Here is a 15,215-nt window from a genome sequence, read left to right as displayed (position 1 = left end):
CTCATTAGCTTTAGCATAATAGAAAGAACGCAGAAAAAAGTACCCTCACTATGTGGTGAAATGTTGAGCGAAAGAATTAGTGACAAGAGTCATACAGAATTATTATCTTCAGTAACCTGGCAATAATCATCCTTGTCTCGTCCTGTCTCGTCTTTTTTTGTTGACTGAACTTCCATGCGACAGCCAAACAAAAAAAAAACATGGCCATGGGGAGCTTTTTTGTGGAGTTAGAGAAGTTTATTTGGCAGATGGAGAGTACGCCACAAATACAACACATTTCACACCCATGATTCCAGTTCTAGGACTGTCATTGGAATTAAAACCACCCACACATGACGCTTAAAATAGCTCTTTGTCTTTGTTTTAAAGAGGATTTCAGCTGTGAGGCATTAAATTAGATTAGATGAAATGGTTTCAAGCTCATAAGGAAAAGTCACACGCTATACTTTCGGAGATCATAATCAGTCGCTGAATACGAATGTTTTTTTTAATTGGTAATTGGAAGGTTAATAAAATGCGCTGAATACACTTAGATTTAAGGAATATCTTGGGTCAAGAAATCAATACACATTTGCATACGCCATAAACGGGATCCCATAATTATTCCTTCAATTCAGCGCATTAAAGACATATTCAGCGCTTTGAATATACTCAAATAGAAAAAGATATTTTTAAAATTAGCGAATCTAGAGTAAAAATGTCTTCAACTCACAATGTCATTGCAGCTATCACACAGACAGTAGATATTCAGCGCTGAATATCGAATTCAGCACATCTAAAATGGATGAATTTGCAAAAATGCAAAGGAGAAAGTCCACAAATTCTGTTATTTTAATGAAATTCTTGGGGAATCCGCTTTCAAACAATGGTCTGGCAGAGTTCAAGGGAAACAAAAAAAAAGCCACCCGTCTGAGCTTTTTCCTCCCACAATGGTGCTTTAATTTCGGTGGTTTTGGGCACTCTTGACGATGTGGTACATTTCACACCGTCCATAAATTCCCTCCCAATGGATGAAAAGAATCCCCAGCAGGGAATGAGAAAAAAACAGCAACAAATTATGCGTATTTTAATTCAACATGTCGTTAGAGGGGTGACTATCCACGGATAATTTTAATTGCTATTTGTGTTGGAATTTTCTTTGGTGTATGAAAAAAAAGTAAAAGTCTAGCTGGAAAATACATCTACCAACAAATAAGTTTTAAACTGGGGTTCATCAGAACTCCAGGGAAGCTCCAAGTGGGAAAATTCACGGTGCATCTGGATTAGTGTCTTTTTTTAATATTAAAATGAAAGAGATTTTATAAAATTGTTTGTCCCTTATTTTCATTTATTTTACTTCATTTTTTTTTCAAATGTTCTCTATAAAAATACACTCAATGAGCAATAAAAGTATGAATGAGTTGAATGAATTGCAAGTAAATATATTATTAAATAGTATTATTTTGTGAGATAATACACTTTTGTATAATTAAAAAAATACTTCATACAAGTGAAGACAAAAGGTTGTTTGCTTTTCTATTGTTGTGGCAAAATTAAATTTCCATGCAAAAGGGAAATAGATTGAGGGTAAAATGAGTCAAGAATGTGAAGAGATGGAGCAATTTCTAGTAAATATATTTTATATGAGAGTTTTACCATGAAATGTGATCAAAGTTAATTGAATCATGCTTGAAAGTTAGTCAACTTGTGACAAATGGTAAACATTGTCAGTTTCCCTCCAGCAACACTTTTCTTTCAGCTGAGCTTTTACAGTGGGGACGCCTGGTGATTCAGCAACACCATTAAAAAAAATTCAGATAATTTTATTTCCAGCATTTCAGCATTTATTTTTTCTTTTACATATTAACCTCACTCAACATAAACAACACACACTTCTGTTATTAACCCTATCTTCTTAACGCAGTGCAAGAAAACTTAGAATTTAAGGTGGAGCTTCCATGGCTTTTAGTGAAATTAGCTGAATTTTCGATGTTTTGTTAAAAAGGAAAAACAGCATTGATTCAAAATATTAAAAAAAAACTTTTTTTAAATTCTGGATGCTATTGTCCTCAGTGCTGTGTTTTCACTTCTGTACATTTTAACTCGCTTCTGTAAATGTTTCTTTCAGCTTCTTATCGTCATACCAAAACTATCCAAAAAAAAAGAATAAGTACAATGTAAATAATAAGGAAACTGCCTTAAGTACTATTCCAAACGCACAATAACTTTTACTTTGTAAACAGATTATTGACATATTGTCAAGAACGGACAATATATAGGCTTGGTTGAATCGCTCATTCTCATGCCCAACGCACAATGATTTTTATTTGTAAACATCTTAATAAAATTTCCTATGAGAGAGAGCAAGATGACTAGATGTCTCTTTCATTCACTCTCATTGAAATATCAAAAACATATTTACAAAACAAAATTTATTGTGCGTCGGGCATCATATTCATTTAGAAAAAAAATATTTACAAAACAAGAGAAGCTGTGTACTGCTTCTAATGGGCAAAGCACTTGTGAGAATGAGATAACTATATCTAGATTTCATTCATTGTTGCTCAAATTTTAAACATATGTTTACAAACAAAAGCTTCTGTACGTTGCGCATTATGTCTAACGCGCAATTACCTTTGTTTTGTTAACATGTTTTCAAAATTGTCTGTAAGAGTGAGCGAGATGACTGATCTCGCTCACTCTCATTGAAATGTTAAAAATATTTTTAAAAAAAAAACATGTTCACAAAGTAAAAGATATTGCACGTAGGGCATTATGCCCAATGCACAATGGGATCGGGAATCTTTGTTTTCTTCATTTTGTTTTTTACACTTTTGTTTTTCCCACAATAACTTTTGTTTGTAAATAGGTTTTCAAAATTGCCTATGAGAGTGAGCGAGATGACTAGATTTAGGTTTCATTCACTCTCATTAAAATGTCAAAAGCACGTTTACAAAACAAAAGTTGTTGTGCGTTGGGCATTACATTCAGCGCACAATCTTTGTTTTGTAAAAATCTTTTTGATATTGCATTGAAAAAGATCTAAATCTAGTTATCTCGCTCACTCGTACAAACAGTTTTGAAAACATATTTAAAAAACAAAATTTATTATGCATTGAGCATATTGCCCAACGCACCATAATTTTTGTTTAGTAAATATGTTTTTGACATTTCAATAAGAGTAAGGGAGATCTAAATCTAGGCATCTCGCTCATTCTCATGAGAAATTTTGGAAACATGTTTACAAACAACATTTATTGTGCGTTGGGCATAATAAGAGTAAGCAAGATGTCTAAAACAATATTTCATTAATGAAATTTCGAAAAAAATGTTTGCAAAACAAAAGTTATTGTGTGCTGGGTATTACCGACTACTTCTAAATATGTTTCAAAACAACAATTACCATAGGTAATGCTCATCGCACAATAATTTTTATTTTATAAATATTTTTTTCAAAACTGTCTAAACAGTGAATGAGATGTCTAGTTCTAGGATGTTATTAACTGTCACATGTTTGCAAAATAAAATTTATTGTGCATTGCGCATTATGGGCAATACACAATAACTTTTGAAGATTCCGTTGAAGGTATCAAGATAGAAATTCTAGCCATCTCGCTCACTCTTACACGAAGTTGCAGAAATGTGTTTACAAAACAAAAGTTACTGTGCGCACGCCATTAATCTATTATTTGCTGTAAATATTTACTTTATTTTTTTTAATTTTTTCTAGGCCATTATTCAAAAATTATTATTTTATTTTAATTTAATTTGACATTATTTTTATTTTCTCTTTCTCTCTTGGCATTTTGCCTGATTATCGTGCGCTTCTCTGGATTTTGGATCTCGCCTTTGGATGGTATCTTCACAAATACACAAAAAAAAATCAATATTTTATGCCTCTCGCCCACAATAAAAAAAACAACAAAAAAAATCCCTTCCCCCCTTGCAAATGCTTATTTTCTACTTGCTTCTGGCTCACACATCGTCTCCATTTAATCTTCCCTGAATCCCTGATCCTGGATATGTTTTCCTGTCAAAACCTGCTCCAACCCCAAAGACCGCTCCTGTGGTGAGTGCTGCCTCTGGACAAATTCTGACCACATCAGCCGCCGCCGCTGCTGCAGCCGCTGCTGCCAATTTGCCGCCGCCTCATGCTGCTGCGGCTCCCTTGACCGCCACCCTTGGCCATCCACTGGAAGTTGGCAAGAAGCGTGCCGCCGAGAATGATGCCATGTTCCAACTGGTACTGAGCTTTTGCATCAGCTTTTGCATGACTTTATCCTAAATTCATCCTTTTTCTTGCCTGATTTACCCCAAAAACTGCATGTTTCGTCCTTTCATTAATGCACGCTAGCTTATCGATGTTACATTTGGAGGGACAACATTGGTTTGAGTTTACCAAAAGGAAAAAAAAGAAAATAAAGAAAAAAGCCTCAAGCTAGATTTAAAATTGAATCTCTAAACTCGCTTTGCAAGGTTAAGAGGATTGAAAAAGATTTTTTGAATATGATACAATGAGATTTTCAAGATAATTTTGAGATCAAAAGGTATTTTAAGAGTATAATGATTAAGATTTTGGAAGCTCAAGCCAAATTCTCCAAACTCCCAAATCCTTAGAAAATCAATATGCATTCCTAGAATTCTGCATGCTTTGTGGTGTCGTTTCAGTGCGAAAAATTCACTTTAATTGCTAAGCTTTTGTGCTTTCTTCGTGCATATAAATTTATCTGAATTTTTTTTTCGGAATGCTGCAAGATTGTTCTCTCTCCTGCAGCATTTCTTAGCACCACAATCTTCCTCCAGATTTTTATACACTAATTCGAAAATGACACAAACAGAGTTCGTGTAGCTCATCATTTTGAAGCAATTTGAGTGATATTTTAGACCACTGAGAGGCAGATTTTTGAAGAGTGGATGGCAGTTTAGGGAGTGTGAATGGGGAGCTGATGACTTAATTCACTAAATTGGATTATTGGATTTCGAGGTGTATGCAGATTGTATTTCGCGCCACTAATTGACCTAATTATTTTGATAGGTGTTTGCGAGAGTGTCTAATTGCAAGAGTGTCTCATTTATTCATCTTTTTTTATTTATTTACTTGTTATATACTCTCTTCCACATCGATTACATTTCAATTAAGTTCCACTTGTTTTTCCAACTTCTTTTCAAAGTCTTCCCATTTTTTTAACCACCATTTTCTCCACCCCTTTTGATCTCTTTCACTACAAGATATACCCCTTTTGTATAGTGGCTCAAAAGCTCCGTTGTTAATTAATCTTTTTGCTGTATTTGCAGATGGATGTGAAATCAGTTGGATCCTTCTACTATGACAATTTCGTAAGTACCATCTTATTCTTCCATGCATTTAATCACACTGTTGATTCATAGATGCAAGAAAGCTTCAATTGAACATCTGATTGCTTAAAGTTCTGCTACTTTCTTTTCTTTAATGTTTGTTTTGTGACAGCTAGATAAGTGATTTGAAGCTTGAGAGCTCAGCTAAATTGCCAATTTGACCCTCTCCTTGAATAAAAAAACAAACGCTAAAAATTTTCAGATTGAGTTTACAAAATGCTCTTTGGCTTCTCTTTTAGGTTTCTTGCTATAAATGAGATAATTGAAAATTATTGACAGATTGTTTATGAGCTTTAAAAGCTTTTAAAATCTTCTAAGCTTTTCAAAGTCCCTGGGTCTTTTGGGTATGCGACAAAATAAAATTGAAAAAAAAAACACTTTGAAACTGATAAATGGAATTTTTGACGAATATTTAGGTAAAAGAAATTTTATAAAATAACATTAAAGTATAGGGTAGAACGTTCCCCTTCAAAATTTCTCTTTGCTGCACTGGAACTTCTCTTATTATTATTTTATTCAAACTACATTTCCACCGTATCATAGGTCTACCGCCGTCTTAGCGTTATTGACAGACTACCGAATTAAACGATAGAAATGCTTCTTCACTGGCTGTTTTTTTTTAGCATGGAGACAGTATTTAATCATCTGATAAAACTCCGCCCATAAATTTATTTAAGCCATGCTCTCACCTAGAGTTATATAACACTGAAGTTGGTATTTTCAAATTTTCATAGGTTTGCGGCCAGGCGCCCATCAAGCCTAACAAAAAGTGAAGCTATTTTTCAGTTTTCCTTGTAAAAATTTTGCAGATATTGCACCGCGACTTAAACAAATTTGCTCGTAGTTCTTATACTATTTCGGCGAACATTATGAAATATGTATTTTTAGATAGCTTTTAATACAAGATTTCGAAATATATCAGACTGATAAGTCAATTCTCTTTAGGAAAAAACTTGCCAATAGTCTTCAGTGCCTCTATGCAAAAACGTATGGAAAAATGAAATGTCGATTGTGGCACTACTTATGGTTCCTTCCGGAAATCTTTAAATTTTGTCATGAAAAGATTTTAAAGTCACCATAAAGTCAAGAATACTCGATATATTGTGATAGAACATCAAATATTCTTCATTTTGTGGTTGTTCGAAATCATTTTATGACAAAAATTGAAGATTTGTACGATCTAAAATTTGTGAGATTAGTAGATCGATATTGTAATAATAAATAATAATAATAATATATTTCTGATTCATGTCCCTGTACAAAAGTACAATAATGGAGCAGTAAAAATTGTAGTGAAAAGCTGTAGAAAGAATTAAAATTAAATTTTAAAAAAATATTGAAACTCAAAAATTATAATTATTAAAATTTCATCTGCGAAAAGAAAGCCTATTACTAAGGTGGTTGTTACGTTTTTTTAGAAGATCGGGCCTTTTGCACTAAAATGCTTTATTCCAGGTGCATCTCCGCCATCTCTCTTCATCGCGGTATCACTTACTCACGGTCGTTGGGCACTCAGGTTAACAACCCACTCCTGACGATTCTCTGCCTAACCTGAGTTTCTTAAACTCGCGACCCCATTATTCAGACTTAAGACTTTAAGTTTAGTCATGTGGCTTAACTCTTTTAATTTCTCATCAGACCGCTGAAATTTGTGGATAATTAGAATTTAGAATTCTTGAGGAACTGGGCTAACTGGGTTATCCAGTTTGAAACCTGTGTTAGGCTGTATATGATCTTAAACCCAAAATTTAAATTTTCAAAAGAAGTTTAAACAAAAGATAGTATATCAATTAATAGAAAATAATAAAACAATAAACCATATTCAGAAATTAAACCGAAAAGACTTCGACTATTAAATTCGATTTTCAAATATTGAATATAACAGTTTAACACTTGTCGCTACCCCTAAGTACCTTACTTACGCTATCAGTATGTTTTCTGTAATTTGTGAGAGAACTCTCTTGTGCATTTTCAACCCCTTACAGGCTTTCCCCGGCATGGTACCTTATAAACGGCCAGCTGCTGATAAATCAGGCATACCTGTATATCAACCAGGCGCAACCACTTATCAGCAATTGATGCAACTGCAACAGCCATTTGTTCCAGTGTCATGTGAGTACCCTAGTCCCAGTCCCGCAGCAACATCAACAATTCCACATACATCCACAGCAAATCCCATCGCTATTGTCAATAGTAACACTAACAGCAGTCACTTTAATCCGACAACCAGCAGCAATAGCGTTGATGTTAACTGTAACAGCAATACGAGTAGTGTTAGTTGCTCGAGCAGCAGTAGTCAGTTTAGTAGTATTGCAAGTGGTGAGGTTACGGCTGTTACAGCCGCCGCTGACATTATCGTAGCTACGACAGAAACTGAGTCCCGGGCTGTACCGACGCCCGTTGTTACAACTCATAGTTTGATTGCGGTTCCGCAAACTATCACAGCTACCCCGGTACCATACCATACTCCCCATGTGAATCCTGCTATGCCATCTGCGTCTCTGTACCCCGACCCAGCTACCATTGCTAAAGAGGTGGCTCAGAAAAATTATGCTAATGCATTGAAAATGGCTGCGGCTTCACATGCTTTAAAGCCTCCTCTGTCTGCACTTAATTACACAGGGATGGCTCTCAACAAATCTGCTGCAGGTTTGCTTCCTACACAGCAGCATGTAAACCATTCAGCGGCAGCAGCAGCTGCTGCTGCTGTAGCCCAGGCTGCCAAAAATACAGCCTTGGCCCGTCTCAAGACACCCTTCAGTGTTGCCCCTCCTGGCCATTCTGCCGCTGCCTCAATGTTTCCAACACTAGCACGACCTCCGCCTCCTGTTATAGTTCAGGCTCCGCATCTGTTGCGTCCCCAGCTTGCGGCTGGTATGACCCCTCAGCACCCTTATATGGCAGCTGCGGCTCAGCACAATCCTCAGCTCCTTCAGCATCAGGGCCTTATCTATCCAGGTTTCCCGCCTTCTGGTTACCTTGCAAGCCCTGTACCAGGGGCTGTTCCACCCAGTCTCCATGGTGCTGGCCTAGGTGGCCTACAAGCTCTACAAGCTGCCCAGCAAGCCGCAGCTGCTCAACAAACATCAACCCCTGGAAGTGCTGTGGTCCTAAATCCTTACAAGAAAATGAAGACCTCTTAAGCATCTCATCTGTTATAGGGGCCACTGGGTTTTTTTTCTTGAAGTTCTACCGCATTGTTATTTTAAACATGATGACTAGTACTTAAAACACTTAAATTTGTGAGACCCACTGAAAGAATTGAGAACTTCTGTGAAACCCTACGGACACCTCTATCATATTTCCCTAAAATTTCTTATACGAGACCTCTTATGGAGAATCTCGCGGCCATATGAAATTGAGACAATGAACTAAAGGATAGTGCCTCAAATTTACAAAAGATTACGACTAATTCATGGTGTAGAGTGAATTTAATTTCACGAGTTCTTAAATCACATTAGGGATTTACGAGTCATTCAAAGGTAGGGCCTTTTTTTTTAAAGTAAGAAATCCTAGACTTGGGGACATTTTATTCTTTTTAATAGATTTACATAAAGGTTATAAATACGACTCTGCAATTTGAAACCTTTTTTTTAATTTTACATTAAATTTTCATTTTTTTTTTAATTTTTATCCCCAGTCTAGGCTTAAATTAGGAGGAATTTATTTAGTGCAATCTAGAGCACAAATTTTATAGGAACCTGAAAAGATCCTCCAGCAAAAGTTTTCCCCCCAAAAAAATAGGGAAAAAGTCGAAACATATGCATTTTTTATTTTTAGGTTAGAAAGTTATCTCTTTAGTAATTATTTTATAGATTTAAAAAGAAAAATAGTCATTAAGTTCCGAAGAAGTACTTTTCCTCAAACATTTTTCTTTGGAAATTACTTCTCGCTGTGATAGTTTGCAGAACCACAGATCATCACTTTTGCATTAGAAACGATAAATCTGTTTCTACAACCCATTTCTCATGTTGTAAACTTTCTGCCTGTATTTTCCTCAAAATCCAAAATTGCCATACCTTTTTCCCCTATTTAAATTTAGAAGTGAGTATTGTTTTGAAATTTCAAAAAAAATGAAACAAAATCCCGCAAATTTAATAAGTGATAAATTTAACAGCGAAACTCGATGAAATTGATGTAACGAATTAGCATAAAGACTTTTAGGATGAGTGTGAGAAAAAACACATATTTCGAGAAGAAGAAACAAGTCTTCCAGCCAATTTTTCACAAACTTTCTTTAACGCTTGCAGAATTTTCACGCAGTTTTTTTTTTTAATATTTTTTTTCTTTTAACGAAAATTCAATGGAGATAATATTGTGATACATTTTGTGGAATTGGAGACACTTGAATAAATTGTAGAAAATATGAGGGAATGTGCATAAATAGAAACGCTGAGAGAGTGACTATTTATCTTAATAGAAAAAGAAAACTGTTGGAGAATATTTCATTTAAGACGAGAAATTTGATCTTATGCATGATCTACATGTGATTAAATATTCAATCCTAGAAAATATTTGTACCTGCAACTGGTTCTCTGATTGGATAAATCTCAAAATGCCTTCAATTTGTACACTCTGTCGGAGAATGATATTGGACAAAATATTTTGTGGGACTGATTATTTAATAACTTGTCTAAAACTCGTCTAAAACTGGTCAAACTCATCCAATCTCTCAGTGAAATAACATGAATGAATTTTAGCGGGAGTTTTCTGACAAATTTTTAGCTTTTAGTATTCGAAACAATATTCACTGAATACAACAATATTGAGGAAAATTAAAGTAAAACTTTAGTCGAAACAAGTAGATAAAACAGTGAGAGATGATTTTGCGAATGGACGTAGATGAGTGATGGTAGAAAATAAATGAATGAGTATGATTGACAAGAAATTTCACTATAAAATTAAAAATAATAAATTGAAAAAAAAATTGTAGATTGTTCCTCGAGGATTGCAGAAAGTTTCTGATGTAGATTGTAGGTATTAATAATAAAAAAAAGAGCAAAAAAATATTTTAAATAAAACTTTAGATGTTGTCGTGATTGAAGACTTAATATTAAGATAAATATTTACTACTTATCACATATTTGAAAGTATAAAAAGTTCATAGTCCTTAGACGACCTACAGTAATCAACAAAATATTCGACCTAACCATAAGATTAAAGTGACTTTTTATTTTATACACAATTCTCTTAAAAGAAAGGAAATCTTGCATCGATAAGGCTTTCTAAAAAAAAAGAAACAAAATTACGGATCTTATTGTTCAAAAAAAGTATATAAATTGTTTTCTTCGATATTTAGACGAGTTTTTACATGTAATGTTAGTGATTTGATTTTTTTATTTCCTCTGTATATTTGTTGTGTAAAATTGTGTATAGAAAAGAATACTTAAAAACATCTATTTTAGTTTTTGAGTTTTCTTTCTTAGGAATTCTAACGAGATCATTTAACCCTTTACCTGCCACTTACTAACATCTTATTTTATATGAACTTTTTTCTTACTCGTAATGCAATACACGACGTTTTTTTTTATGTTACATGCTGCTGATTCTCTATGCATTTAATAAATATACAAAGAATAAAACAAAATTAACTGCTCTTTACATGTGTAACAATATAAATGATATTTCTTAGCGGCTTCTAACACTGTTTTAGTTTTCTTTTATTATTTTAACCATCCGCAATTTAAAAAAATTATCCCAATTTTTCTTTCCAATCAGCTTTATCTTTTTATCTGTACTAGCCACATTATATTTCAAACAAAACACATTGACACTTTTACACGAAATAATAATGTCTCTCAAAATAAAACTAATTAAAAGTGTTCTTAATTCAAGTGCTATATAAATTTGTAGTTGACTGTTTAGTTTATAAAACAAAACAAAAAAATAATAAGTAAAAAAATGAACGAAAAAAGCTTTTTTTGAATGTGAAAATTAAAGCTAAATAATTTTTATTTTTTTGCTAGAAATAAATTTGTCAAAAAAAATCTGTATTTATCCGATATTTCGGGAAAACAAATATAATCATAAAGCATTGTGAGTTTTTTGTACGGCACAAACTAAAGTCAAACGCGAAAAAAATATCAGCTAAAGGGTTGAAAAGTCTTTTTGGAGTATATATGAGTGAAGGAATTCATTTTTTTTTTAAATAAAAATGTAATAATAAAAAAATATAATCATATAGACTCATTAGATCGTAGAATTTTGAAATTGAAGTTACACATTAAAAGTACTATAGCTAAGATACTGCATTTACATTTTGAAAAAAAAATACTTAATCATGTCTTAGAGTTGTTAAAAAAAACAAAGATGAATTCAGTGAGACATTCACAGATTTGCATAATTTTTTTTTAGTTTAGTTCTTTGTGGCAGATAAGCATATTTTGCTATTTATTTCTTTGATGCCGACATTCTTTAAAACAGTGTCAAGTTTTTCAGTGGACTTTATTTGAGAGCGTAGATTTGCTATAACTGTACGTTTTACCATAATATTCTTTGTTTACATCTTATTACACTTGGAAAAATTTCAAGAACCAAAAAAATCTTAGGCGCAAGTCGCTGCTTTAAGCCTCGTGATTTTTTTTTCTGTTAAAATATCTTTTTATTCTAATTGCTAATAGTTTGATGACAAATTATAGTAAAGTTTTCTTACCCATTTGTACCCACAAAACATTCAAATTGTATGATTCCCGCAAATTGTTGCAGTTTTTTTTCTAATTTCATGTGAAGAAAAAAGTGTCGCTTTTGAGTGGTCCAAAAAAAATATACCATAAAAATTTTATAGTTAAAATTTTTACACACAATTCACATCAATCACAGACACACAATGTAGACACTTGACACAAAAACCTTCTCAAAATATTTTGCTATAAAATGCGTCCAAAATTTTGATTTTATGGTGCAAATAATGTGTATCTTTTGAATGTAGATAATCTTTCCCCTGCAGACACAAAAGTACCATAAAATTTATTCTTGGTGGTTGTGACATCTTTCGGAGCTTTGTGACGCGCATGCTATAAAAAAAATGCCCTCCCCTCTCATTTTATTTTCAGAGCAATTTCCCATTTATTGTTTGTCCACTATGCAAAAGCGTGCTATAAAACAATACATATACTATATAATTTGACCATAATCGGGGAAATTAGAGCAAAAAAAATTCTTCAAAGACGAGAATTTAGTCTGTGTTTTTACTACTTCAATATATAATTCTTTTCTTAGTATTCAATGTTTATTCACATTCATCGTATTTCTGGTGACAATTTTTGTGCCATAATTTTGTAAACTTCAAATGTCATGCCTCTGTGATTCCTTCCACATAAACAAAATATTGAGACCAATTTCGTAAAAATTATATTCCGAGACTTTTACATACTTTTTTTTTGTACAAATAAAAATTTGTAGCATGATTCGAGAAAATGTACAAAAAAAATTATACATCAATGCTTTGCAAACAAAATGTTGACATTTTTTTCTATTATAAAAAAAGCTCTTATCATCAAATAACACTCCCTGCCCCTCTTTCCTCGAATAAAGCAACACATGACATAAAAGTAAGTTTTCCATGGCATTTTCTCTAAATGTTGAAAAAAGCTTTCTTAATTTTTTTTTTGTATAGATGGGCGAATTGGGTTGTGGCGGTAAATCATTCTCAATTTTAAAGTAGCGGCTTTCGTCTATGTTTATCTTTTCTTTTCACAATATTCCATTCTTGCAGTATTGTTATTCAAAAAAAAATTAATTAAAATTACAATATTAATATATCAAAGAAATGAGCAAATTTGCTATTTATTTTGTAGAAGCATCTGCCTCACAAGTGCCTCTGCCGATAATTTTCCGGTACTTCCACTGTCAAACCAGAAGCTTTCCCTCCAAAAATGGGACCAATTGTGCCCTTTTTGGAGTTTTTGCTATAAAAAAAATAACAACATCCGGAAATCTATCGGTAGTTTCATTACAAAAAATAACCTATCTAACTTTTTTTTAATTAAGAAAAATTATTAATTTTTGAACTCAATTTTCTCCAAAAAAAACGAAAAATTATTTGTGTAATATTTTTTTTAAATAATTACTGTACCATTTTTATTTATTCTAAATTTTTATAGCACCAAATTTTACCTATAAATCAATTTTTTGTAGTACAATTTTATTTTTGTAATTTTTTCTAAAATATGTTGTTCTTTTTTTAAAATTATTTTTTATTGGAGAAAATTATTATTTTTACAAAAATATAAAGCATAAATTGGTTTCACTAAATGTTTGCAAATTGAGTAAGTCAAAACAACTTTTCAAAAATTGCAGTAGATATTCATGAAACGATTTATTAAAAATATAAAACATATTGAAATAAAAGATAAATATTAAAAAAAAATAAAGAATTAAATGATGTATTTGAGATATTTTCACTATTTAGCTATTACAATAAATTCAGTAGTAGATATTGTGAGAAAGAAGTATATTTGAAAAAAAATGTTGACAAAAAAAAGAAGCAAAATCAATGAGTAAGAAGATGAAACCAATAATATTGAAGAGAAGATAAAAAAAGGATAAAAAAATATTATTGAATTAAGGCAGTATTTGTAATAATTGCTTGATAATGCATGATTAATTGTTTTAAATAATAATTATTATACATATAAAATATTATATACATTATATTGTGATTGAACGCTTTCTCTTTTCATTCCTTCTCGATAAAAAAAAGAACAATTTGACAACTTACATGTCCAATGTTACACTTTGTGAAACTTTTGAGCCACCTTCTTTCGTGTGAACGGCGCTATTTTCAACCCCCCTGTTTCTCACATCCACCCCCAATTGCGCATCACTCATCCATTTACTTTTTTTTTACTTCTTATATTTTGATATTCATGGCAAAAGTCAATGCTTTTCTATTTATTTTGGCCTGAATCTTATTATATACTTTTTCTCCATAATGTTCACAGTTCAAGAAGCAATTTTTGGGTTTTATAAATGAAAGAAAAGTTTTTAGAAAAAATGTTTAAATGTTCAAATTACTGTCCTGATTTTTTAAATTTTTTTTTAAATTTTTATCTTAAAGTTAATGTATATTCTGCAATTTTTAAATGTTTTCAATGCTTTTGGATGCATTTGAAAGGTCTTGCTAAATAGAAAAATATATCCAAAAATCAGATTTAAAAAATAATAATAAACTTTGTTTTTTCAATTTTTCTTAACCTCAAATTGCTTCTTTCGCCATATAACACTGAAATACTATCACACATTTTGATCATTCTCTGACTATTTGGACATATGAGTCTCCAAAGTCTTATTGTTGAACTTTCTCTGTTTAGAACATGCTTCAGTGTCACAGAATAATTAGTCAATCAGATATTATACATATTTTTCAAGTATTCTCAGTGTTGCAAACCCACTCCAACTTCATAAAATCAAAACATAATTAAAAAATTAGACTGCAATTATTTTCTGTGTATTTGGTGATTGGAAACACACACAAAAATTTAATAACTTTTTTTTAGCGGCAAATAAAGCGTTTGTCCCCCCTTGTTTTTTAAGTTGTCATCACTATAACCATAATTTTTTACTGCTATCGCATCATTTTTTCGCCACATTATAGATTTTTTCTTAGTCTTTGCGTTGTTTTGATGTGGGGGGTTGAAATTTTTTTTTCGCCCCCATTGGGTGGATTCGGCCCTGTTTTCTCTTTTCTCTCTCTTTGTAAAAAAAAAACAATATTTAAAAAAGAGCGTATTTTGCATTAATTTGATGATCGTTGTTGAGTCTCTTTTGCCCTTTGGTTTTACTTTTCTTTTGAAAAACTTAGTGAATGATGTGAATTTCAATGGAAGATATTTCGCTGAAGATTTATTAGTTTATTTTAGATATTTTTTTTTAAATTAGTT

At 32.1% G+C, this 15,215-nt stretch overlaps 1 protein-coding gene across 14 annotated transcripts in view; it reads left to right on the top strand.

Annotated features, from left to right (window-relative positions):
- Positions 1 to 13,371, top strand: part of LOC129803427 (muscleblind-like protein 1) — a 423,069-nt gene extending 409,698 nt beyond the window's left edge. For 7 of the 14 annotated variants that reach the window (XM_055849986.1, XM_055849985.1, XM_055849987.1 and 4 more), the window contains 3 exons: positions 5,275 to 5,316; positions 7,320 to 7,446; positions 7,504 to 13,371. In XM_055849986.1, the coding sequence (XP_055705961.1) occupies positions 5,275 to 5,316; positions 7,320 to 7,446; positions 7,504 to 8,477 (1,143 nt within the window). In that variant the 3' untranslated portion in view covers positions 8,478 to 13,371. Of the gene's footprint in view, positions 1 to 4,036; positions 4,223 to 5,274; positions 5,317 to 7,319 lie in introns of all 14 variants that reach the window. The other 7 variants (XM_055849975.1, XM_055849980.1, XM_055849979.1 and 4 more) reach the window with 3 other exon arrangements.
- Positions 13,372 to 15,215: the final 1,844 nt, after the last annotated feature.

The sequence above is a fragment of the Phlebotomus papatasi genome, chromosome 2, assembly GCF_024763615.1.
Source record: "Phlebotomus papatasi isolate M1 chromosome 2, Ppap_2.1, whole genome shotgun sequence".
In the NCBI taxonomy this organism is placed as follows: Eukaryota; Metazoa; Arthropoda; class Insecta; order Diptera; family Psychodidae; genus Phlebotomus; species Phlebotomus papatasi.
The sequence above is the reverse complement of the archived record's forward strand: the minus strand, read 5'-3'. Positions and strand labels throughout refer to the sequence as shown.